The sequence below is a fragment of the Lithobates pipiens genome, unplaced genomic scaffold (genome assembly GCF_037356315.1).
Source record: "Lithobates pipiens isolate NorthernLeopardFrog02 unplaced genomic scaffold, aLitPip1_a1.2 Scaffold_30, whole genome shotgun sequence".
Classification (NCBI taxonomy): domain Eukaryota; kingdom Metazoa; phylum Chordata; class Amphibia; order Anura; family Ranidae; genus Lithobates; species Lithobates pipiens.
In genome coordinates this window covers 274,573-300,912 of record NW_027507791.1, presented here as the reverse complement: position 1 = coordinate 300,912, position 26,340 = coordinate 274,573, and the positions used below count along the sequence as shown (strand labels likewise).

At 44.6% G+C, this 26,340-nt stretch overlaps 2 protein-coding genes across 4 annotated transcripts in view; one reads left to right on the top strand and one right to left on the bottom strand.

The window, feature by feature from the left end:
• POLE2 (DNA polymerase epsilon 2, accessory subunit) overlaps nt 1-22,686 on the bottom strand; it is a 54,885-nt gene extending 32,199 nt beyond the window's left edge. The window contains exons 1-10 of the mRNA XM_077463537.1: nt 22,545-22,686; nt 16,526-16,626; nt 14,059-14,134; nt 13,894-13,971; nt 12,119-12,212; nt 10,332-10,406; nt 10,164-10,247; nt 8,383-8,439; nt 5,080-5,128; nt 4,921-4,993 (exon numbers count right to left, since the gene is read on the bottom strand). Of these exons, the coding sequence (XP_077319663.1) occupies nt 4,921-4,993; nt 5,080-5,128; nt 8,383-8,439; nt 10,164-10,247; nt 10,332-10,406; nt 12,119-12,212; nt 13,894-13,971; nt 14,059-14,134; nt 16,526-16,626; nt 22,545-22,612 (755 nt within the window). The 5' untranslated portion in view covers nt 22,613-22,686. The remainder of the gene's footprint in view (nt 1-4,920; nt 4,994-5,079; nt 5,129-8,382; nt 8,440-10,163; nt 10,248-10,331; nt 10,407-12,118; nt 12,213-13,893; nt 13,972-14,058; nt 14,135-16,525; nt 16,627-22,544) is intronic.
• Nucleotides 22,687-23,058: 372 nt separating this feature from the next.
• The window catches only part of KLHDC1 (kelch domain containing 1), a 60,608-nt gene continuing 57,326 nt past the window's right edge, over nt 23,059-26,340 (top strand). Inside the window, exon 1 of one of the 3 annotated variants that reach the window (XM_077463536.1) lies at nt 23,059-23,251. In XM_077463536.1, the coding sequence (XP_077319662.1) occupies nt 23,153-23,251 (99 nt within the window). In that variant the 5' untranslated portion in view covers nt 23,059-23,152. The remainder of the gene's footprint in view (nt 23,252-26,340) is intronic. The other 2 variants (XM_077463534.1, XM_077463535.1) reach the window with 2 other exon arrangements.

Here is a 26,340-nt window from a genome sequence, read left to right as displayed (position 1 = left end):
AGTTTGCTTCCAAAATCTCAAATAAAAACATAGTTTTATCATTACACAACTGCCTCCTCTTCTCCCCCACTACAGATCTCCCCACTCATAATATGAGATTAATCCATACTATATGTGTAGCAGTCCACTGGTTAATTGCATATCACTGAAAATCATCTACAGTCCCACTAAGACATCTCAAGACGAGGATTCTGAACATTAACTTAATGGAGAAAATATTTAATTCTGTTCAAAACACTATGCATATATACAGTAAAAAATGGGATCCCTGGTTTGAATATAGCAACGAGTTTTTCAACCCTGAATAAAGCTCACATATATATATATATATCTCTATCTCTAGTCTTTAAAATTTTAGCTGCTTACCTATATAAAGTAAGTGTTACCCCCAAAAGAATTAAAAACATAAATAAATACATAAAAGAATAAAAGAACTCGCCCTTTTTTTTTTTATTGTCAATGAAAGTTATTTATACCACATATGTATGTTATATGCTCAAGTGTATATTGGACTTTCTGTGATTTGATTTATACTACTGTACTATATATTTTGTACCACCCTTTGTACCAAATAAAAAAAGTTTGTAAACAAAAAAAGAAACTTGTGTCCTTTTTTCCACACAAATAGAGCTTTCTTTTAGTGGTATTTAATCACTAGTGGGTTTTTTTTATTTTTTGTGCTATAAATAAAAAAATAAAAATGTAAATTTTGTGACAAAAAATGCCTCTTTGTTTGTCATAAAATTTTGCCAATTAGTAATTTTTCTTCATAAATTTTGGCCAAAATTTATACTGCTACATATCTTTGGTAAAATAACCTACATTAGTATATATTATTTGGTCTTCGTGAAAGTTATAGAGCCTACAAACTATGGTGCCAATCGCTGAAAATTGATCACATCTGATCAGGCCTTCAGTACATCAGGTGTATCTCATTTCTTGAGACACTAACAAGTCAGGAAAATACAAATACCCCCCAAATTACCCCTTTTTACAAAGTAGACATTCCAAGGTATTAAATAAGTGGTCACATACAGAGCACCAACATTGAAGTGGCACCTTCAGACGTTCTATGAGCAAAAATGACACATCTCATTTCACAGCCACCTATTACACTTTTGAAGGCCCTGGAGCAACAGGACAATGAAATTACCCACAAAATTGAGTCTTTTTAAACGGTTCATTTTTTTTCCAGAAGTTTTTGGAAAATGTGTAAAAAAAAAAAAAAAAAAAAAAAAAAAGCACTTTTTTTTTTTTTTTTTTTACACACACAAAGTTGGCCATTTATAAGATATTTCTAACACATAGCATGTATATAGTAAAAATTACACCCCAAAACACATTCTGCTACTCCTCCCGAGTATGATGGGTGGTGACAGGTCCTCTTTATTTGAGGGGGGGGGGGGGGGGCAATCAGTGTGATTGGTGTGTACAGTAGGTACAATCTCCTTCTCACACATGATCGGTGTACGAGGAGGAGAACCCGGTAACATCTCGTTACTGCGGTTTGTTTACATTTAGTGATCGGCTGTGAAAGGACGGGTAAACAGCCGGCCAATGGCTGTGTACCAGTGTCGGTGACGAGCAGTGTTCCCGAGAACACACCTCCACCGCCTTGCACGTGATCGTGCGCATGCGCCGTGCACAGTGGGGGTGGAACCATCTTGATCCCGTGGTAAACTGCCATACCCAATGGCTGTTTACCCCCCCCCCCCCCCCCGGTGGCGAACGGTGTCTTCGTAACACACCGCCACCGAAGGAACAGGGATGCACAATCGCACGCATTCCCCGTTTAAATGGGAGGATGTCATAGGATGCCCTCCCGCCACAAGAGCCACGCTGCCTGGCCATCATTTGACAGCCGGCGGTCAGCAAGCAGTTAAAGAACGTCAATCCCAGAAATTTCATATTCCTGATATGTGCCTGCTGTACCATGTACATATATGAAAAAAGTACACTGTTCTCTTTGTATTGCTTCCTTTGAGTGAAATCCCTGGTGTGCCTGCCAGTGCCTCTGCTTTCCGATCAAAAACTGACCACACTAGTCATGAGAGCACAGCGTGATCAGTTTTCAGGATGCTCTCCTACAATGATCAGACTTGAGCTGATCATTGCCCTCCCACCCTGGGGAAAAAACATGTGCTGCTGCTGCTTCTCCTCCCCCAGTTCTCTGAACTCCTAATGCAGCTGGGAACAGAGGTCATGCGATCACTAAAGCCGCGTACACACGGGCGGACTGTATGGCCTACTTAGTCCGTCATACAATCCGACGGACAGTCCGTCATACTTTAGAATGAACGGACTTGACCACACACGGATGCACAAACAGTCCGTCGAAAGCTTGCACGATGACGTGTACAGCACGTACGACGGGACTAGAAAAAGGAAGTCCAATACACAGCAAAGCACCCTTCCGCCGTGTAAATCCTTTCTGAGCATGCGCCATTCTTAGTCCGTCGAACTAGCCTACTGACGAGCGGATTGTCCGCTGAAACCAAAGTATGACGGACAGAATTTCGAAAAATCAGAAATACTTAGTACGCCAGACTGCACGCTGAAAAAGTCCGCTGAAGCCCACACACGAGCGGACTGTCCACTGAAATGTTTTTCGACGGACTAAGTAGGCCATACAGTCCGCCCGTGTGTACGCGGCATTATAAGAAAGAAAGAAAAAAAAAGGAGGAAAAAAAGTATTTACAAGGTGTTTTATATCTATACACAGATATTTTGCCTTTTATTTCTATTTTAAACTGAATGGGTTGCTTTACAAGGGGTTAAATATACTTTAACCACTTGCGGACCGTCCACCGTAGATATGGTACATGATCTGACACGTCCAAGTCTGGGTCACGCACACGTGCCGCCGGCGACCCACTCCCGCTGTTATTGTACACAGACGGAGCCGATTGGTGGGTACGGCGGACTCAATGTCGATGGTACAGAGGGAGAACAATGTAAACAGCAAATCGCCGGGGCCCCCCAAGACGGCGATTGGGTCGGACGTCTAGGAGAGGAGCTCTGTACCAACGGAGGGGTATTTATCCTGCCCTTTCTGAACCCTCTAAAAACACTGCCACCGGCTCATGTAGATGGTTCTGCCTAGAAAGAACAAGGGAGGTAACCGCAAGCTACAGCACAAGGGAGCCCTGGCCCGCTCCTCTGGTGCGGCCGCACATGTGGAAGGAACCTCCAACATGGCGACACAAACCTCCGAGATCGATCTGGCCCTCATGGATGAGGACAGATACGCTGCACTTATGCAGGCCATTAATGGTTGTCAAGCCGCACTCACCAGCAAAATTGACTCTCTCCAAATTGAGATGGGCTTGATGAGGAAAGATATCGAGAAGCTGCGTCGGTAAGTGGGCGAGGTGGAAACCCACGTGGGGGAGACGGAGGAGGTGGTGAGAGATCATACGGCCACCCTACACACAGTTCAGATTCGACTGAAACACCTGGAAGCCAAGTCAGAAGACGCTGAGAACCGCAACTGGCGTAATAACCTGCGGATCATCGGCCTCCCTGAGGGTACGGAGGGGCCAGACACTCCTGCCTTCACTGAACGCCTCCTCCATTCCCTTTTCCCACAGGCGCCATTCTCCCCGCACTTTGTCGTGGAGAGGGCGCACAGGATGCCTCCCACCCGTGGACCTCCCAGAGTGCCCCCGCGCACATTTATATTTAAACCAATGAACTTCAGGAATCGGGACCTCATACTTCGTGAGGCCCAGAAGATGGAGAATATTCTCGATGAAGCGGCTTGTCTGATGTTTTCCCCGGATTTTTGCGTAGACACCCAAAAGAGGAGGAAGTCATTCGACGCGGTCAAGCAATCCCTCAGATCCCGGAACATCAAATACAGCATGATGTTTCCTGGGTGCCTAAGGCCGCGTACACACGGGCGGATTGTCTGTCCAACTTAGTCCGCTGAACCCTGTTTCAGCGGACAATCCGCTCGTGTGTGGGCTTCAGCGGACTTTTTCAGCGGACTGTCTGACGAACAAAGACTTACGGAATTTCCGTAATTTTGTCCGTCCAAACTTGGTTTGAGCGGACAGTCCGCTCGTGTGTAGGCAAGTTGGACGGACTAAGTATGGCGCATGCTCAGAAAGGATTTACACGGCCGAAGGTTGCATTGCAGTGTATAGGAAATGTCGTTTTTCTAGTCCCGTCGTACGTGCTGTACACGTCATCGCGCACGCTTTCAGAGGACTGTCTGCTCATCGTGTGTGGTCAAGTCCGTTCATTCAAATTTTGAACGGACTGTCTGTCGGATTGTCTGACGAACTTAGTTGGGCAGACAATCCGCCCGTGTGTACGCGGCCTAAGAGTGGCTGACGGCGAATCGGTTTGATTCTTCAACACTCCTGACGATGCAGCTCAGTGGGTGAACACGCTCCCGCGCGGGTGATCCAAAAACCCTGCGACTATGGAGCCTGCATCATGCCTAGTCCACGCGAGTTTATTTTTGTGCTCCCGTTCTTTATATGCCCACGGTGACCAGGAACCTTAACATTAGGCATTACATCTTGTATCCTCATATACATCTGTCCCTGGATCACAGGTATCTGTATGAGGAAGACGACTATGTATGTATATCCTGCTTTTAGTGCCTTGACTGCCCTCCTCCTCTCCTATGAATGACGGGGGGGGGGGTGGAGTGAGTTGTTGGGCAGCAATGACTACTGTACTGGATTACAGCAAGTATGAACCTTTCTCAACTGTCTCATACTGTCTCCTTTAAATCTAAAGTTTCATACAACAAGCAGTAGGAAGGAATTTACACAGCTTCCAGGAAGCAGATGTTGCCACCCTTCGTGCAAGCATTTCTGTGACATTTTGTTACAGCGTATTACCCACAATTCAGATTAAACCAATCCTATACTGATAAGAATATGGGAGCTATAATGTAGCCCTCACCTTGTTGTATTAGAAGGTTCAGTAGGTGGAAATCCAAATGCATTGATATGAAATATTTTATCCTCGTACCAACCTATAGGGAAAGAAAATCACACTTAACACTTTTCTTTGACAACGATATAAGAAACAAATTACATCATAAGAGAATATATACGTTACCTTCCGCTAAGACAAAAGACGACTCTGTATAAAGGCCGCTGTGGAACTGGTGCGGTGGAGTTAAGGGAATGACTCAGGAGTTATTTCAAAGAGAAGTTTATTTTTTCAACGACTCAACTTACACACATAAGGATGCTTATAACAATGAAAGCAATCCTTCCAACAAATTGAGAATTAAACAAAATTCATAGGCAAAAGCATCAGCACAAATGGTATTTTTGCCATTACAATTTCTTAATAAGCATGATCCTTCCTAAAAGGTTGGTAACCACCTAGGTAAGTAAACGTAATATTTAAAAAGGACACTGCCACTTACCTTTTACATCTAAAATACAGGTATACATTGTTGTAGGAATGGGTGCATAAAAATGTAGAAGATTAAACACGACTGCAAATTCTTTGATTTACTTGCACAGAACTGTCGTGGAAAAAGTTATCAAAGATGAACCCTTGCACTCCTTAGCATATGCATGTTCACAGTTCACAATCACCTACAGGTAGTAGCAAGAAAACACACTACATGGAGTGGGTGTTGTCCACTAAGGGTGATACAATTATAGCCAGATACTTAGTAATGTATATGTGACAGAGTTGATACTTCTGACAGTTGGTCTTGGAGTGGCACCTTCCCTGTGTATCTGGAGCAGTCCATACAGGTATGATGTAGCTTTTCTGGGTTAGACCCCTTTCACACTGGGGTGTTTTTCAGGCGTTTTTCATGCGCTTTAGCGTTAAAAAAAGCGCCTAAAGAAGCTGCAACTGCAATCCCAATGTAAAAGCCCGAGTGCTTTCACACTGAGGCGCTGCGCTGGAAGAGCGTCAAAAAAAGTCCTGCAAGCAGCTTCTTTGCAGCGCTTTTGGAGCGGTGAATACATCGCTCCTAAAACGCCCCTTCCCATTGCAATCAATGGGAAGCGCTTGTAAAACGCCAGAAAAACGCTATTGGCAGCAGCGTTTTGTGGGCGCTTTTAACCCTTTATTTGGCCACTAGCAGGGGTTAAAAGCGCCCCATTAACACTCGAAAAACGCTGGTAAAGCGCTGCTAGTTTAAGCGGCGCTATACGAGTGTTTTTCGGGCGCTGACATTTCACATTGGGACTGCAGATGAGGCTTCTTTCAAGCGCTTTACAGGCGCTTTTTTTAACGCTAAAGCGCTTGAAAAACGCCCCAGTGTGAAAGGGGTCTTAGAGCGGTGCAAGGTCTGAATGATGACTTCTCTTTTCTAGCTGTCGTAGCCAATAACCATTTTTTTTTGTAACTATTAGTGGGTTCCCTCCATAGTGACTCAATTGTTGGTATCACTGAGAAGATTGGTCATCTTATAATAGTAATTTGATTTATTTGTGACCACAGTGCATCTCCCCCACCTGCTGAAAGGATGGGAATGCTCAGGTCCCTACTAAATAATGCAAGAGTAAAAGTTTGCGAGGTGTACGTTACCGCAATACCTCGATGTACGAGTGTCGTGATGTCACAATGCTCGTACATAGGACTGCAGTAAAATACACCTCAAGTTTTTATTGGTTGATGAAATAGTGTATACACAAGTACATGCCGTTCTAGTGCGGTGCACTGCGAGCACCAAAAAATGTGAGCGTTTTATCTGGCGTTGTTTAGTAATAAAACTGGTACTTTTAAGGATAAAAGCACTATGTATGGTGATTTTCTTTCATTTTCATGCGGCTGAGTGGAGGAGTGATTAAGAGGGAGGTGGAAGCGTCAGTGTTATCCAAACATCTGGAAGGATCATTTTGAGTCCTCTTTGCACATTTAGACCATTATTGCAAGGTCTGGTCATATATTCCATTCATACGGTGAAGGGTGGACAAGCTGCATGAAGTACGTTCGACACTGAGTGGTGGATTGCAAAAAGAAGACTTGCTATATTACACAGTGACGCAAATCACAATTTTCACATTTATATTGGTTGTCATTTTAAGTATGGTTTTATTTGCGGATTCATTTATTTGCATCTAATATTAAAGTGGTAGTAACACACTTATTTACATGTGATGTTAACCACCTCCTGCTCTCTCTCGTTCTGGGATGACATCATACGTCGCCACCCCACTCTCGCCGTAGGGGAGCGAAGCGCGCCGACTGGCGGTGCACTGTGTCCCTGGGACATGGAGCATCAACAATCTCGGTAAAGAGCCGATAATTTTATTAGCTGATGGAAATGCCTTCATCAGTGCAGCCAACAGTGATGCCAATCAGTGCCCAACAGTGCCACCTTTCAGTGCTGTCATATTAGTGCCGCCTCATTAGCGCACGATTGAAGGAGAAAAATAAACTTTACAAAATTTGACAACAGAAAAAAATTTCTGATTATCATTTTTTTTATAGCAAAAAAAACTAAAAAAAAAAAAAAAAAAAAAAACTAAAAAAAAAAAACACACACCCAGAGGTGATTAAACACCACCAAAAGAAAGCAGTCTCAAAAAAAAAAAAATATGATAAAAATGTCATATGGATACAGTGTTGCATGACCGCGCAATTGTCAAAGTGTGAAAACTGAAAATTGACCTGGGCAGGAAGGGGGTGAATGTGCCAGTATTGAAGTGGCTAAGTGGGTAGTATCGGATTTTATTATTGCAAAAAGTTACACACTGGGAGCATGACACCAACTGGTTTAGATTAGTATTTTACACGTATAAACGAGTGTGTGGTAGGTGTGTGCCATTCACATACTGTTTTCGAGATACCTATTTGCATAGCAGCTCAAAGACTTTTAATATCTTTTTAGTAAGTTATTGGATCCCTTCTTTTTTGCATTTTGATAAAGCCTTTGTATAGTTAATTATGGCTTGCAACTGTTTAGGTCCCAGTCATCACTGTCTCTTGGGATTTCTTGACTGGAAAAATTAAGTGTTTAGCGCACATACTGCTAAGAATGAACCAATCATGTCTCAAGAACAGTTAAATTTAATCTTTATATCTGCAGAATAATTATTCTTCAGATGATAACTGGCCATCTCGCTCCTAGTTTACTGCAGTAAGGTTCCACTTTGTGGTAATCACCGCTGATAGGAGCTCTCTGTAGAAGTTAAGAAACATCCCTTTAAAAACAAAACAAAAAGGATTGCCAACCATAAATGGGAAGAGCATCTGTCTGATTCACCATCAGAGCCCAAGAGTTCCAGAGCCACCTTGTGGTAACAATGAAAAGCACAACCCCAACTTCCATAATAATGCAAATTAAGTACAGCTGCAGAAACGTGCTATTATTACATATATGGGAAAAAAGACAGATTTTTTTTCCTATTTTAAACTGGCACTATGACAAGATATAAGAAAGGATATTGCTTTGCTTAGATCCAGCTGAACAGTCCCAGTTGGATCTTCTAAGAAATACTTGCCCTTTAGAAAGAATAATAAAAAGAACATTAGTACTTGGAATAGCATATGTAATTTTAAAATTAAAAATAGAAGTGATATACTCTTAAAATTAAAATGTTATTCTTACCAGCAACGATATTGCACGAAGAGGCTCCTTACCTCCTCTTCTGGAGTCCCCTGCCAGCACTTTTCCTTCCTCCTGGTGCCCCCTTAGCAAGCTGTGTGTTATGGAGGCACTCTGAGCCAGGCTGTGCATCTATAGACACACACAGCGCAGCTTGGCCATACTACCCACTCCCTCATCACAGGCTTTGACTGACAGCAGCAGAAGCCTGTGGTCCCTGCTGTTCTCAGGGTCTCCTGTGAGAACAGGAAGGAAGAGAAAGCAGCTGGGAAAGCACTGGAGCATGAGAGCACTAAGTGGGGATAAGTGTTTAGAGATTGGGGGGGGGGGGGGGGGGGCCATAGGTATTGGAAGGTTTTTTACATAAATTGGAACTTTAATCAGAAAATTAAGTCCTGCTAGATCACTTCATGCTGGCCCCTTTCCCAGCTGTAGCTATGTAGTACATTAAAAATAAGTGCCTATACTGTTATACACTGTCTTACTTTGCAATTCTCAATTGCTCTCTATTTATGGGCACTGTGCTGAAAATAAAAGCCACTATAGGCCAATCTGACGACAGACTAAAGATTTACTGCTGCTGAGGGGCTCTGGGCTTCAGCAAAATGACAGCCTCCAGCAAAAAAAAAAAAAAAAAAAAAAAAAAAAAAAAAAAGGACAAATGATGCAAGCAACTACAGACATCCTCCCATTCTCGTGCCCCTGGGGGTGTGCACGCGGCTCGCTCTGATTTCCAAATCCTTGGAACTCAATGATCACAGAGCAGGGTAAAGGGCCAATGACAGCGGGCCCTTTACCACATGATCATTTGTCAGCCAATGACAGCTGGTCACGGAAGTAAACAGAAGCTGGTTTCTAGGGTTTATAGAAAAGAAAAAAGCCACTAACTGGCTTCTGTTAGAGAGACATCGGTCCCCTTAGTGTCCACCAGTACCACCCAACCAGTGCCGCCTCATCAGTGCCACCCTATCAGTAAACATGAGTGCCACCTATAAGTGCCTATCAGTGCTGCCAGCAAGTGCCTCGTCATCAGTGCCGCCAATAAATGCCCATCAGTGCCGGAGATAAAATTACCCGTTTGCAAAATTTTAGAACAAAATATGAAAAGCATTTTGTTTTTTTGTTTAGCAAAAAATAAAATCCTCATGGTGATTAAATGCCACCAAAAAAAATATCTCCATTTGTGTTAAAATAAATTATAAATATTTAATATGGGTACAGTGTTGCATGACCGCGCAATTGTCATTCAAAGTGTGAGCGATGAAAGCTGAAAATTAGCCTGGGCAAGAAGGGGATATAAGTGCCCAGTAAGCAAGTGGTTAAAGCACATACTAATTTTGGCAGTATAATTATTAGTGTGCTAAAGAACACTTTTTATCAAGTTGTTATGGGTAAAGTTCCACGCCATTAGGTCCTCAGACAGCTTCTCAATTTTGCTGACATTTAGATTCTACATGAGGGCCAACATACAAAAAAAAAATTGTTGGGGGGGTTCCAGATACTTGCAAGTGCTCCCTGATCCCTGTGGTCCACACTTTAATAAAAGTAACACTAGGGTTGGCTTCATAGCTAGTAGTTATCAAGATGTGTAATCCTCACATATGAGACTGCAGAAACTCACCTCCTTCAGCTGGGTAATCATTCCAAGAACAATGACCTCTCCCATCTTTGCTGCGCTGCCCAAGAGGTTTTCTACAGTTTTCAGCTGCAGAGGTAAAGATACATCCAGAGTTCAGGGATTATTCATTTTGACATTTATATTCAAAAGGTCTGTGGGCTCTCACTGTACCTGGAACTTGCTTCTGCTCTCATCTGGGTGCGCACCAATTACAGGGGGGGTGAAGAGCTCATGTCTGTGTGTTCTCTGTTATCACAGGAAAACAGCCATCACACTTATATAAACACACAAACACTAAGTATTTTATTGTGAACTTCCCAATCTTTAAAGCCTACGTATACATGTGCCTATAATGCCTTGATTTTTGACAAATTGATACTTTTTTTTTTTAAAGCACCAACAATATATGCAGCAGTTTACATAAAGTAAATTCACACGAGTCCCTCCCCTCAAGGATCCTTTATCCTTGTCCAAGGTCCCCATCACATATGAATGCGCAACTACTACAAATAAATACCAGGGCCAATTTAGACAAGAGCTAATTAACTTTACAGCATTTCTTTGGAGTGCGGAAGGAAACCCATGCAAGAACATGCAAACCCCACGCAGGTAGTGTCCAAGCTGGGATTCATACAAAGGACCCCATTGCTACAAGCCCTAACCACATAGCCCTTGTGCTGCTCCCAATCAGCCAAAAAATCCTCTTGTGAAAATCTGATGGTGGATTCTTTCCACTTCAAAGGAGTCAACAACTTCTTCAAGTAGAATTCTAGGTTTCAATAAAACTTTAACTGGTTCCGGACTGGCACACGCCGATGTACGTCGGCAGAATGGCATGGCTGGGCAAATGGGCGTACAGGTACGTCCCTTTATATTTGCCGCGGTGCCATCGTGTGCTTGCCGGTCAAGTCGCGTGAACTCGATCGCCGCAGGGATACCCGCGATCATCTCACTGGGAGGAAGAACGTGGAGATGCTAATGTAAACAAGCATCTGCCTAGCGACAGTGTCACCGATTTCTGCTCCCTGTGATTGGAGCAGAGATCAGTGACGTGTCACACGTAGCCACATTACTATACAATGCAGTCGCTGTGTGCTGTAATGCATTGTAGTAGAAATAGCTGCATAATATAAGTGATGCTGTTTTCTGGCAGCAGGACAGGCAACTTCCCATCTGCTGCTGGAATAAAGAGAGTAGGGCTGACTGCTTCTCTGCCATTCAGGAGAAGTCTTACAGCTTTATGTAATACAAGGCTTTCTCCGATTGGCCCGAGGTGAAAATTGTGATGTCATTCTCTCCACTTCTGCCAGAATAAAGTGCTGCTTGCTGTATGTAGCTAACGCTACAACAGAATATTACAGCACACCCAACAGCTGTATTGTTTAGTAAAGATAGTTTGGACCAGCTTAGCGCAAAATGAAATATAAAAATGTTGCTAAAAACTGGAATTCAACTTCCAGTGCTAATCCTCCCACCAGAATTACTCACCTGTGGTCCCATTGTACAATAAGAGTACACTTAGGCTCCATTCAAATGGGCACTGTCTACCTGGTAATAAAACACACTACCCTGGCAAAAAGTACACAAAAGTCAAAGCAGCAGACCAATCATTATGCAGTAGCTGCTTTTTCATTCAATCGTCCCCGTCTGATGGGCAAGATAGCAAATTACTTAGTTCATTCACCCATTATAATGGAAAAGGACAGTTTTGATTGGCTCCTATGGGTAGCTATGTATGCTGTAAAACCAGCAGCCAACTGATTCCCAATCAGCACTCTCAGCCAATGGTAGTAATTTGAGTGTTCTGGCATGTGGGGGGGGGGGGGGGGGGGCATCCCTGGCAGAACACAACAGCTCAGCAGGCGAGATCGCTGTAGTGTGTACCCAGCTTTAGACCATTATAAAAGTGGCGCAGAATAATGAAGGACTTGACATAATACACTGGGATTTCATCTCACCTGTTGTAGAATGGTGTGTCTCTCACGGAACAGCTCGGCTTTGTCTCTGGCGCTTCCAAGTAAGTTGGGTTCTGGATAATTGGCTATTTTTAGGCTGTGGAACATAAATTAGATTACTCAAATAGGATAGCCAGGCAACAGGTGAATTAGTGAACAACTAAAGCAATCCAGAAATTGAAAACATTGCAAATAAAAAAAAAATCTCATTAAAAAGTCAGTTACAAATACAACAGATGTATGGGGATCTGTTCTCCATCCGTCTGGCAGATCAGATGACAGTTGGATAGAAACAGACAGGCGGCCCACTTCCATCCAACAGCCTATAGAGGACAGCAGGCCGTGTCCTTTCAACATCAGCAGAGTGGACACGGGCCTGTCATCCGCCTGCTCAGCGGGCAGGCTCCACCAGTGTGAAAGGGGCCTTAGATAGCAACTGAAACAGGACTTTAGGAGAGTATTTCTGTGATCTCCAAGAATGAAATCACTTCCCAGCACATGCCGCTAGAGAGGAAAGTGGGGGCTTGCTTTAATTCTCTCATACTGCTTGTTAAATTGTTAATAATGCCAACATTTTAACTTTCCCCTATATTGAGCATTATAATATATATATATTCCTCATTAGTAACCTTTATTGAGATATTCATGTCTGCTCCAGCCAATGACATTACTCGCATTGTGTAGTTAACTTTGCATTTATGTCACAAAGCCTGCACCATGATTGCAGAGAGCACCGTGCTGTGGTGGTGTCACAGCCTGGACATTCAAGTGGCGGACAGCGCAAACCCGGAAGGAGGACCAGACAAAGATGGACATGCCAAGAGCAGGGACAGCTGAGTGGGAGGGCTTTGTTTCACAGGTGGGTCTTTCATAATGTGCTAATATGTAGTGCATATAAGCACATTATAGCATAACCACCTGGGGCCCATAAACCAATAATAAAAAATAAAATAATCTGAGTTGTGTAAAAATGCATTTAAGGTGTAAAGACAACCTTGGACATGTTCTAAATGCCTCTTTTGTAAGTAATGTTGTAATTGTACCACAGTTAAAGGGGAACTATAGCACCTACCTATTGGCTGCATATTGGATCTGTTATTTCACCATAATGTGGAGGAGGCCTTAAAGCTTGTCATACATGGTAAAACCTCTCTCATTCAGTCCCACAGGCTAAACAAGAGAAGTCACTTGATTCCCACCCATCCATGCTAAATAGCGTGGATGGATGAAGAAACAGTGTCAGCTACTGTATACCCAGAGCAGTGCCTGCATCTGATTGCATGCAGTCATTGCTCAGCTAAGACTTTTTCACCCAGATCCTTTGATAAAAATCAATTGGAAAAAATATATAAAAAAAAAAAAAAAATCGACTTTTATGGAGTCAACTGGTGCCAAAGGAGCCACCTATGCAATACATTTTCAGCTGATTCACCAGGAATTTGATCTGCGCGCTGCCAGTTGTGTACATTCTCAGTCCCCAGTCACCTGTAGGAATGAGCCAGTAAACAGTACTAAGATGCTATGCTTCACACAGCACTCATGCAGCCTGTGTGCGTCTACTCCTCAGAATGTCCTGAACATTGCTACTTCTGGGGAATTGTGACTACACAGAAATGAAGCATCGCACCTAGCAACCAAATATGAGGAACAAAACACACTAAAAACAGAAAATGCAGCCGAACTAAGGAACAATTATTTTTGGCCCCAGTTTATTATAGCAAGGTCTCACAGTGTGGTAAATCACTGCTGGAATCTTAGAAACATGGAAAGTTACTCACGGGAGGAACTTCTTTCTTTCTGAATTGTAAATGAAACGCGGGATGTCATATGCTCCAATAATGTTGAATATGTGCTCTCTAGAGAATAAAATCATAACAAAATAGAGAGATGAACAAAAGTATATACAAAGAAAAGTTAAAATGAGGCAAGGAAGATCATCTTACATTGTTTCATCACAGGACCGGCTGCATTCTTGTACTGCAGCTTCTACTGTGGACTTCTCTATCATGTTGGAAGACACTAGAAAAAAAAAAAATAATTTATATAAAACACAAATCCTCAATATGAAAGTGCTGAACGTTTCCATGGCTCTTGACAAAAAACAAAGTTAAGAAATGCTGCCCGCCGGAGAAGGAATCATTAGTCCTCGTGCATATTGAACTATTAGCCCCTGTGCGTCAAAAACCCAGTATTTTTGTGCACCTGGAAGGCACAAGAGCACGACCTAGGAACGCCGTCAGGAGCCCGTCAAAAATTACAGCAGGCTGAAATTTGCTGTGGCATTATGATGTATTTGTGTTTAGGGCCCTAGGTTCAGAATGCAGGTATTTAGTATTATGGGCATACATCTCTAAACACACATGCTAGTCAACTTGGTATAGCATATTTCAGCAGGCCGAGCTAGACGTTGTGCCTCCCAGGTGCACAAAAACAGGTTTTGGTGTACAGGGGCTACACATATGACCAGTTTGTGTTTAAAAAAAAAAAAAAAAAAAACACAGGTGCTTATAGGCCAGTAAATTAGCACTGCATTTAGATTTTCTTTTTAATATTTTATGAGGTCTTACTAATCTGCATTACAAGTCAGTATTTTATGCACATAAATTGCACCTCTTCAATTTTGGGGGCTAGCAGAATTATTCTGGAGTATTTTTGTATGTACACACATATACTAGGGATGCACCATTACCAGTTTTTTTTTTTAACCACTTCAATACCAGGCACTTAAACACCTTCCTGCCCAGACCAATTTTGAGCTTTCAGCGCTGTCGCATTTTGAATGACAATTGCGCGGTCATGCTACACTGTACCCAAATGACATTTTTAGCATTTTTTTCCCACAAATAGAGATTTCTTTTGGTGGTATTTGATCACCTCTGCAGTTTTTATTTTTTGCTAAACAAATAAAAAACTACCAAAAATTTTGAAAAAAATATGTTTTTTTTTTGTTTCAGTTTCAAAACTTTGCAAATAAGTAAGTTTTCTCCTTCACTGATGGGCACTGATGGGGTTACACTGATGGGCAATGATAAGGCGGCACTGATGGGCACCGATGAGGTGGCATTGATGGACACCGATACGTGGCACAGATGGGCGACACAGATGGGCGACACAGATGGGCGACACAGATGGGCGACACAGATGGGCGACACAGATGGGCGACACAGATGGGCATGGATGGGCACTGATAGGTGGCACAGATGGGAACTGATAGGTGGCATTGTATTATAATATATTGTACTAATGGATGCCAATCAGTGCCAAACAATAATGCATGCCAATCAGTGATGCCCATTGTGGGCACTGATTGGCATCCATTATGGGCACTGATTGGCATCCATTGTGGCACTGACTGGAATCCCTGGTGGTCTAGGGTGGCATACCTTGTCCTGGGCATCCCTGGTGGTCCAGTGTGGACATCCTCGGGGGAGCTGTGCTGATAATCGATCAGCACAGACCCCCCTGTCAGAGGAGCAGCCGATCGGCTCTCCTCTACTCGCGTCTTACAGACGCGAGTGAGGAAAAGCCGATCACCAGCTTTTCCTATTTCCACTGTGATCAGCCGTGATTGGACACGGCTGATCACGTGGTAAAGAGTCTCCGTCGGAGACTCTTTACCGAGATCGTAGTTGCCGGGTGTCAGACTGCCCCCCCTCAACAACGATCGCCGCGATGCGCGCCCCCGGGGGCGCGCAGCAGCTCATAATCCTGATCACGTCATATGACGTCCGATCAGGATTATGCAACCACTTTGCCACCGTCAATTTGTTATAGGGCGGGCGGCAAGTGGTTAAACAGAGTACGAGTACCCACCAATACTAAAATTACTGATGCCTATTTTTTCCATTTCTATTTTTAACACTGTACCTTTAACTTTTTTGTTGATCAACTTTATGGTTATTACAAGGAACGAACATCCCCCTTGTAATAGCATGGGCCGTGACAGGTCCTCCTTACGGAGAGATCTGTAGTCTATCTCTATGTAGTGTGACAAACCTGTGGTGAACTGACGAAGCAGCAATCACTTTTTCTGCAGTCCAGGGCGCCTGCAACGACATCCATCCAACGACTTCCATCCTGATACTAGGCGATGGGGTCTCCTCTCCAGCTCCTCCCCTTAATTGTCAGCTGACTTAATCCCCCCACCCCACCCCGCAGCCCCTAAGCTGACATCATTTCCAGTATCGGAGCAGTTGCACAAGTATTGATACTCGTGCAAATGTTTAGTAGCGTGATACCAATACTGGTATCCGTGCCAATAACATATACAATCTTTTACATGTCTGTTTGAAAATGGAAGCACAATACGGAATATATTTGCCCACTTTTCTTTCTATTTCTGCCAGGAAGATCTGGTGTTAAATACATCAGGACTGTGCACAAAGACCCTCATAGATGAGTTTTACTCACGTGGCTGCTTCTCAACCGCATCAATAATACTATCGATGACATCTTCAAGCTCCACTTCATTTACGGACTTTAGTGCTTCGATAAGATATTTACTGGCCTCTCTGTATGAAAGAATAAACATGAATATTAATTACCAAAGGTACTCCATCCAATAAGCATTCTATTCCACACTTGCAGTTGTTTATGATCTGGCATAAGAATAAGCCCTCAATCTCTCCCTTAGCTGTTGTGTCGGGGGGGGGGGGTTGCTCCACTGCAGAGACAGCTCTAGGGGTGCAGATTTCCTTTCGTACCGATCATTTTATAAAAGTAGATGTAAACCTACTAACTAGATGGAAAGATGAAAAATGACTGAAGATCTGCTTTAAGTATGTGCTCATGGAATATCTAAGGGGGCCTCCTTGTGAAAATGCTAGCTGCCTGGCTTCCATTAGCCAAGAACAAGCATGCAGAGACTGAAAGTCAGACCTCATTGCTGGTACCAATTGTAAACAATGGTAGGCCGCTTTTCATGCCATTCATTGTGTACAATTGTTTTGCCAGCTGTGATTGGTCACAGTGATCTCATGGAAATCAGTTTCATTCAGTAAAAATGGCTGCTTATACCAGTGTAAAAAACAAAACAAAAAAAAAAACACTCCTTTTAATGTAAAAGTCTTTATTTTCCAAACAATTGTGACTTAAAAAAAAAAAAAACCCGCCATGCCTCTTACGAAATATCTTGGACTGTCTACTTCCAAAAAAGGGCTCATGTGGGGGATATTTGTATTATTGTGGAGTTTTTGGGCCTCAAGAAATGAGTTAGGCTGTCAGTACATCAGGACTGATTGATTTTCAGATATATACACGATAGTTTGTGGACTAAATAATATACACTGATGTGGGTTATTGTCAAAGAAACGTAGCAGAATACATTTTGGCCTAAATTTATGAAGATTATTTGCAAAATGTTATAACAGAAATAAAGAAAAACGCATTTTCTGCATTTTAGGTCTGTTTAGTTGAAACGAGTCGGGTGGACCCCTTTACAGACATCGCTACTTTCTGACTATGTTATTACGATTGAACCAAATGTGAGTGGAATTTTATTATTATTTTTTAATAAATTGGATGTTAAAACGGTATCACGCTATGCTCGTTTTCTACTTCCATGGTCTTCGATACCTGAGCCCCCCATTTTCGTGGGACGAGCACTATAGAAGGATCGCTACGGATGATTTCATGACCTGAAGACTTGCGGGAGATTACATACTAGATGTATAATTATCTGGTTTGCTAACCTACAGGCCCATATGACTCGAGAGGCGTAAGCCTTCCTCTGAGTCCACGTCATTCGGTAAGCCTCCTCTCCCCTTCTTTATCACGGTGGTGGTGGTATTATTCTACACATCAGAAGTTGAATTTCACCTTTTTTTCACGTCACCTCGAGTTTGGAATTGTGATTGATATTATACATTTCAAGGACTGTTAGATATTCACTTGATGGACTGTATATGTTAAAATTCATTTTATTTACTTTAACCTTTTGTGTGCATGAGGTTCATGAACTCTTCCACCTGGGAGTAAGATCTCTTGATATACAACGGAATTTACACATATTTTCTTTTTTTGAAGTGTATGTCATTTTCTTTGCTTGAATTAGTGCCTTACTGGTTCATGTGGTTTGTTGCCACCTAAGTGCCACACTTTTTTGTTTTAATCAATTTAGGAAAAAAGAAAACCCCAGAGGAGAACAAATACCAAAGAAAGCTCAATTTGTGTGAAAAAAAAAAAAAAAATGATAAAAAAATGTCATATGGGTACAGTGTTGTATGACCGCGCAATTGTCATTAAAAGTGTGACAGTTGAAAATTGGTCTGGGCAGGAAGGAGGTGAAAGTGCCCAGAATTGAAGTGATCAAAGACCACACAGGGCGTTTAGCTTGTATGTATACAATCCCAACATTTAGTGCACCTAGGAGGCACAGGTATCGCTTACAGCTTGTTCAGCCCTGCGGCCAGGGGAGGTAAAAGCAAGTGGCTGAGCTGCAGTTTTACTGCCCACCTAAACAAAGACATGCAATCGCTCAGGGCTGCACACATGCAACGGCAAAAAAACAAGGGTATGCTTAAGCTTAAAGTGTTACTAAACCCAGGAGCCTGCATTCACGATCTCTTGTCTTTCGCAGTACACAGAACATGGAAATGGAAATGTAAATATTTTAGTAAATTTAAACTACTAAATACCTTTTCTCATCAACAGCAGAGATGGGCTCAGTCGTGTCCGAGATCCTAGTGCCAACCCACCCGCCCAATCCTGCCAGGAAGCCGACGCTACACAGTGCTAATCACAGGCAGAGAGACATTTCCCCCTCCGCAGCTGCATCAGGACCCCAGACCCTCTGTCTGGACAGTGCCGATTGGCCCTGTGATGATCACATGCACCCTCAAAAAGAAAACACGAGCAATACACACCAAACTGAGCATATGCAGAGTGACTCCAGTAACATATTCTGGAGTCAGTAGAAGGGGAGGATCAGAGAAGACAGGATCAAACAGCCTTTTTACACAATGCACAGGATTAACCCCTCAGGTTCCACAGCGAGTATAAGCAGCGTGCATTGCTGCATATACAGACTGACTTTACTGTTGTGGGTTTAGCAAAACGAACTCATAGTAAAAACGATTTTTATCTATTGACCGTTTATTAATTTAATTCTTTAAAGCAGAGTTCCACCCAAAAGTGGAACTTCCGCTCATTAGTTTCCCCCCCCCCTTCTGGTGCCACATCTACCACCTTCTAGAGGGGAGCAAGCAGATAAAGATATCCTGTCCCCATTACGTCAGCGGTTCGGCTCTCTCTCCTCCTTCCCCCACCGCTGGGCCAGTAGGAGAGCACAGCGGTGCCTGGCGCATGCTGGGATCCAGCTGGGGAGTCGTAATGCTTCACTACCGGGTTCCCTTTCCGGCAATGGAGGCAGCAGCACCTGACGGTAACATCAGCTGTGGTGTCGACATCGCTGGACTCCAGGACAGTACGTGTAGCTGATGGCTTTTAATTTTTGGAGGGGAGGGCGGACCTTCCACTTTAACTTATATGATGTAGGAATTATTGAGGGTTGCTGTTGGACATGGATAAAGCTTATTGGTTACATTTGTAAGTAGATGTTGAACGTACATATCTTGGTACTTATAGTTGTAATATATTTAGTGTATGTTAGTCAGTAGGTTTGCTTTTTTTCTCCATGTTAAAATGGTTAAAGTGGACTTCCAGTCCGGGGGAAAAAACAACACAAATTAAAAGTCAGCAGCTACAAATACTGTGGCTGCTGACTTTTAATATAAGGACACTCACCTGTCCAGGAATCCCACGATGTTGGCACCCAAAGCTGATCCGTCCATCGGCTCCAGGTGCAGGCATCTTCACCAAGCCTTATGGCAGGGATAGGCAACCTCAGGCCTCTAGCTGTGGTGAAACTACAAATCCCAGCATGCCTCTGCCTCTAGGAGTCATACCTGTGATTGTCAGGGTCTTGCAATGTCTCATGGGACTTGTAGTTTCAAAACAGCTGGAGGGCCTGAGATTGCCTACCCCTGCCCTACAGCTTCATGGCCGTTTGCTACTGCGCATGTGTGAGTCGTGCTGCGCTTTCTGAATGTGCTCCAGCTGTCTTCTGGGACCTCTGTGTGTCTCCCAGAAGGCAGTGGGAGGGGAAGGAGGAGGGTCCGGAAGTTTCATACAGTAGATTGCCACATCATTGTGCCTGGAAGTGGGAATGGGTACCTGGTTTTGACAGGTATCCGCTCCAACCCCCCCCCCCCCCCACCAAAGGTGCCAAATGTGGTGGTGGGGGGCAAACAAGTGGAGATTCGCATTTGGGGTGGAGTTCCGCTTTAAGTATCATAATGAGATGTAAGTTGTGGACATGCCTTGTTATTGTACCAGTTAGAAAAGAAAAAGTGGACCTTCAGTCATTTTCTTTATTAACCATTTCAACCCGCCCTTCCTGACCAGGGCACTTTTTGCGATTGGGCACTGCGTCACTTTAACTGACAATTGCGCGGTTGTGCAACGTTGTACACAAACAAAATTGACGTCCTTTTCCCCCCCAAAAATAGAGCTTATTTGATCACCGCTGCGGTTTTTATAAAAAAAAAGAGCGACAATTTTGAAAAAAAAAAAAAAAGCAATATTTTTTTTGTAATAAATACCCCCCAAAAATATATTAAATAAAATATTTTCTCACTTTAGGCCGATATGTATTCTACATATTTCTGGTAAAAAAAAAAAAAATGTATGTTTTGCTATAAATATTTTATATTTTTTTGGGGACTTTTTTTACTTTTTGCTATAAATACCCCCAAAAAATATATTAACCCTTTCATGACTAAGCCCATTTCTGACATTTGGTGTTTACAAGTTAAAATCCATATTTATTTTGCTAGAAAATTACTTAGAGCCCCCAAACAACGGCCATTGTATTCTCTAGTGTCTTTGCTAAAAAAAAAACATATATAATGTTTGGGGGTTCTATGTAATTTTACATGTAGGAGAGAAAGGGCAGAATTGGCCTGGATGCAAAGTGGTTAATGATTGGTTAGCGCAAAAGTTATAGTGTCTACAAAATAAGGGGATAGATTTATAGCATTTTTATTATTCATTTTTTATTAGTAATGGTAGCAATCTGCGATTTTAAACCATGACATTATGGTGGACATCATTTTGGGACCATTGTCATTTAATACAGCGATCAGTGCTATAAAAATGCACTGGCTGCTGTGTAAATGACACTGGCAGGGAAGGGGTTAAATACTAGGGGGAGATGAAGGGGGTTAAGTGTGTCCTAGGGAGTGATTCTAACGGTGGGTGGGAGGAGCTTCCACTGAGATGACAGCGATCATTGTTCCTGATGACAGGGAGCAGCGATCTCTGTCATGTCACTAGGCAGAATGGGGGAAATGCCTCGTTTACAAAAAGGCGCTACCCCGTTTTTCCGCTCCATGACATGATCTCGGGCCCCCCGGCGGACATCGAGTCTGCCGGACACGTGGGCATGGTCACAGAGCACACAGCGGGCACCTGCCCACAAATGCCACAATTTAAAAGGGGACGTACCTGTACGCCCATTTTCCCATCCATGCCATTGTGCCGACATACATCGCCGTGCGCAGGTCGGCGCGTGGTTAAATCTTCTGCCCTTGTTGTTGTTTTGACTTTGAATAGTAAAACATTTTTTTTCTGCCAGTAAAAACCTTATACAGCCCACTTCCTGTCTGGTCATTAGCCTATGCCAGCGATGGGAGAACCTTGACACCCCAGATGTTTTTGAACTACATTTCCCATGATACTCAACTGCACTGCAGAGTGCATGGGCATCATGGGAAATGTAGTTCCAAAACATCTGGGGTGTCAAGGTTCTCCCACCACTGGCTTAGGCTTATGACGTCATGCACAGCTCTCCTGAGAGTTTGCCAGGAAAAGAGGGCCAATAAGAGCTGCAGAGCTGGAGGCGTGGCTGTGTGAATCCAGGAAGTGAACAGGCAGCGGCTTCAGCTGCCCACAGTCAAAATGGCTGCCGCCAGACTCAGAGGGAGATTTCTGCAGCGTATTCGGCAAGTACAGAATATATATAAAATAATATGCAAAGTGGTTGGAGGGAAGCTTCAGAACGGCAAAGCTGCTTTTATTACGAATTATGTGAGCAGACAAAGTTTATTGACAACAATTGAGGGGCGGAAATGCATGAATGGGCCGCTCACTCTTAACGTCACTCTCCATACATCTAACAAACGCGGACGCATGCACCACCGCCGCATCGCACGACAGTACCAGTTTGGTAGAACGCATTATCACAACCTGCGCCTGCACTACAGGTCTCATTGCAATGAATGGGCTGCCTTAGAGGTGATGCACATCTTGGTAACAAGCAACAGGATCAGCATGACAGCCAGGAGGAAGAGCGAGCTGCTCTCATGATAGGCTGAGCTGACCCCCAATGTACAGCACCGGTGCCCCCCCCCCCCGCCCCCGGTATACTCACGCCCTCAGCATCAAGCCGTGCATTTTAAACACCGAGTTGACTTTACTCTTCATCCTGTCAGCTGCCATCTCCAAACCTTCCCGCCAAATCCCGGGGAAAACAGCTGACCGACCAAACTTCCGCGGCCGGACACTAGAGCGCCGCCTACCTTGTCCCCGCTAATCCGCCATCTTTCGGGAGTCTTCGCAGACATTTCACAACACCGCCTGCTGCTCTGGATAATTGTTACCTCCCTTTCACAATAATACAATTCGGGTGTAATAAGAATTTTGCTTCTCGGGGACTGTATTAGGTGAGACAAAACAAACATGGCCCGGGCGGGGTGTTTGTAATGTTACTATGGTCTCTCTGGTATGAGAGAAGGCAGTGAGAGCGGGTGTGTCCCCTGCGGCGATCCGTACTCAGCCGGCGGTTGTGTAAAAATGCTAAACTCCGGTGGGTGCAACAACATGTCAGCTTTATCCCTTCTTACTTATCCTTACTGTGGACGAGTGTGGGGTGTAGCAAGATGGCGGCGACGGGACGTCACTTCCGTAGCAAACTGCGACGGGTCGCGGAATATGTCGTTACACAGGCTGGTGACAGCTGAGGGGGAGATCTGACAGCTCATGGCTTCTCCACAACAAAGCTACTGTGTGGCGGAGGAGAGGAGCGGCCACTGCGCCGCCATGGACCGGCACTGCCTCTATGTGTGGGGGGGATATGTGGTAAGAGGGTCACTTCACACCACATGCACTCCAGTGAGGGAGTTTGTTTTTTTGTTCCTGCATCAAAAAACACATGGGAAGTAGGATGTGTGGTCTTTAACCACTTCAATACCGGCCATTTTCACCCCCCTTCCTCCCCAGGCTGATTTTCAGCGCTGTTGCAGTTTAAATGACAATTGCGCGGTCGTGCGATGCTGCACCCAAATTCAATTTTTATAATTTTTTTGTCAGCCAATAGAGCTTTCTTATGGTGGTATTTGATCACCTCTGCGTTTTTTTATTTTTTTTGTGCTATAAACAAAAGAAGAGCGACAAGTTTAAAAAAACAAAACAAAAAAAACAATATTTTTTACTTTTTGCTATAATAAATATCACAATTTTTTTATTTTTCGCTCAGTTTAGGCCGATACGTATTCTTCTACATATTTTTGGTATAAAAAAAAATCGCAACAAGCGTATATTGATTGGTTTGCGCAAAAGTTATAGCGTCTACAAAATAGGGGATAGTTTTGTGGCATTTTTTTTTTTTTTTAATTAGTAATGGCGGTGATCTGCGATTTTTATCATGACTGTGACATTATGGCGGACACATCGGACACTTCTGACACTATTTTGGGACCGTTCACATTTATACAGCGATCAGTGCTATACAAATGCACTGATTACTGTATAAATGTCACTGGCAGTGAATGGGTTAACAGTAGGGGGCGGGGAAGGGGTTAACTGTGTTGCCCAGGGAGTAGGGATGAGCTCCGGTGTGGTCGCATACGCCACGTGCAGAGCCCGCCAGGAAGTGCGACGCTGCGCTAATCACAGGCAGTGAGACATTGCCCCGATCACTGCAGCTGCACATCAGGAAAATGTCTTACTGCCTGTGATTAGCGCAGCGCTGCGCCGACTTCCTGGCGGGCTCTGCACATGTTCCATGCGATCACACCGGAGCTCATCCCTACTAGGGAGTGATTCTAACTGTAGGGGGCGGGGACTGACAAGGGGAGGGGACCAATCGGTGTTCCTCTGTACTGGGAACACACCATCGGTCCTCCTCTCACCTGATAGGACGTGGATCTGTGTGTTTACACACACAGATCCACGTCCTGCTCGGTTAACGGGCAATCGCAGGTTCCCAGGCGGGGATCGCGGCCTAACATCTGAATGTCACAGCTGAAATCCAGACTCATCAGACCAGGCAACATTTTTTTCCAATCTTCTGTTGTTGAATTTTGGTGAGCCTGTGCAAATTTGTAGCCTCAGTTTCCTGTTCTTAGCTGACAGGAGTGGCAATCGGTGTGGTCTTCTGCTGCTGTAGCCCATCTGCAAGAAGGTTGGATGTGTTGTGCATTCAGAGATGGTATTCTGCATACCTTGGTTGTAACGAGTGGTTGTTTGAGTTACTGTTGTCTTTCTATCATCTCAAACCAGTCTGCCCATTCTCCTCTGATATCAACAAGGCATTTTCCTCCACGCAACTGCCGCTCACTGGATATTTTCTCTTTTTCGGGCCTTCTGTAAACCCGAGAGAGGGTTGTGTGTGAAAATCCCAGTAGATCAGCAGTTTTTTAAATTCTCAGACCATACAGACCCCCCCCCCTCATTCAATACAGACCCCCTTCCAAGTATAGTTCCCCCTCCCCCCCAGTACAGAACCTCCCTCCACAAAGTATAGACCCCCCACTTAGTACAGACCCCCCTCCCTCAGTATAGACCACCCACTAAGTATAAACCCCTCCATCGGTACATAACCCCCCCCCAGTACAAACTACCCCCACCTCCATTTGTACAGACTCCTCCCCCAGGACAAAGCACCTCCCATTAGTACAGACCTCCCCCCAGGGCAAAGCACCCCCCATTAGTACAGACCCCTCCCCAGGACAAAGCACCCCCCCCTCCATTAGTACAGACCCCTCCCCCAGGAAAAAGCACCCACCTCCATTAGTACAGACCGCTCCCCCAGGACAAAGCACCCCCTCCATTAGTACAGACCCCTCCCCCAGGACAAAGCACCCACCTCCATTAGTACAGACCCCTCCCCCCAGGACAAAGCACCCCCTCCATTAGTACAGACCCCTCCCCCAGGACAAAGCACCCACCTCCATTAGTACAGACCCCTCCCCCAGGACAAAGCACCCCCTCCATTAGTACAGACCCCTCCCCCAGGACAAAGCACCCACCTCCATTAGTACAGACCCCTCCCCCCAGGACAAAGCACCCCCTCCATTAGTACAGACCCCTCCCCCAGGACAAAGCACCCACCTCCATTAGTACAGACCCCTCCCCCAGGACAAAGCACCCCCTCCATTAGTACAGACCCCTCCCCCCAGGACAAAGCACCCCCTCTATTAGTACAGACCCCTCCCCCAGGACAAAGCACCCACCTCCATTAGTACAGACCCCTCCCCCCAGGACAAAGCACCCCCTCCATTAGTACAGACCCCTCCCCCAGGACAAAGCACCCACCTCCATTAGTACAGACCCCTCCCCCAGGACAAAGCACCCCCTCCATTAGTACAGACCCCTCCCCCCAGGACAAAGCACCCCCTCTATTAGTACAGATCCCTCCCCCCAGGACAAAGCACCCCCCCTCCATTGGTACAGACCCCTCCCCCCAAGACAAAGAACCCCACTCCATTAGTACAGACCCCTCCCCCAGGACAAAGCACCACCTCCATTAGTACAGACCCCTCCCCAGGACAAAGCACCCCCCTCGATTAGTACAGACCCCCTCCAAAGGAAAAAGCACCCTCTCCATTAGTACAGCCCCCCCCCCAGGACAAAGCACCCCCCCTCAATCAGTACAGCCCCCCCAGGACAAAATACACCCTTTATCAGTAGTACAGCCTTCCCCCCCACCTGTCACAACACCGCAGAGGACATCCCTCCTCATTGCAAGCCGACACCCCCCCACCCCCCATCGCCTGTTACTGCACTAGCTCGGGCGGCTCTGATACATGGAACACCCGGGCGGCAGCTGGAGAGGAGAGGACAGCGTGCAACCGCGCCGGTCGGAGAATGGATCGTGACGGGCAGCAGCACCGTAGTGAGAGACAGAGGAAGAGAAGAACGGCCGCAGCGCTGGAGGAAGGTTTCCA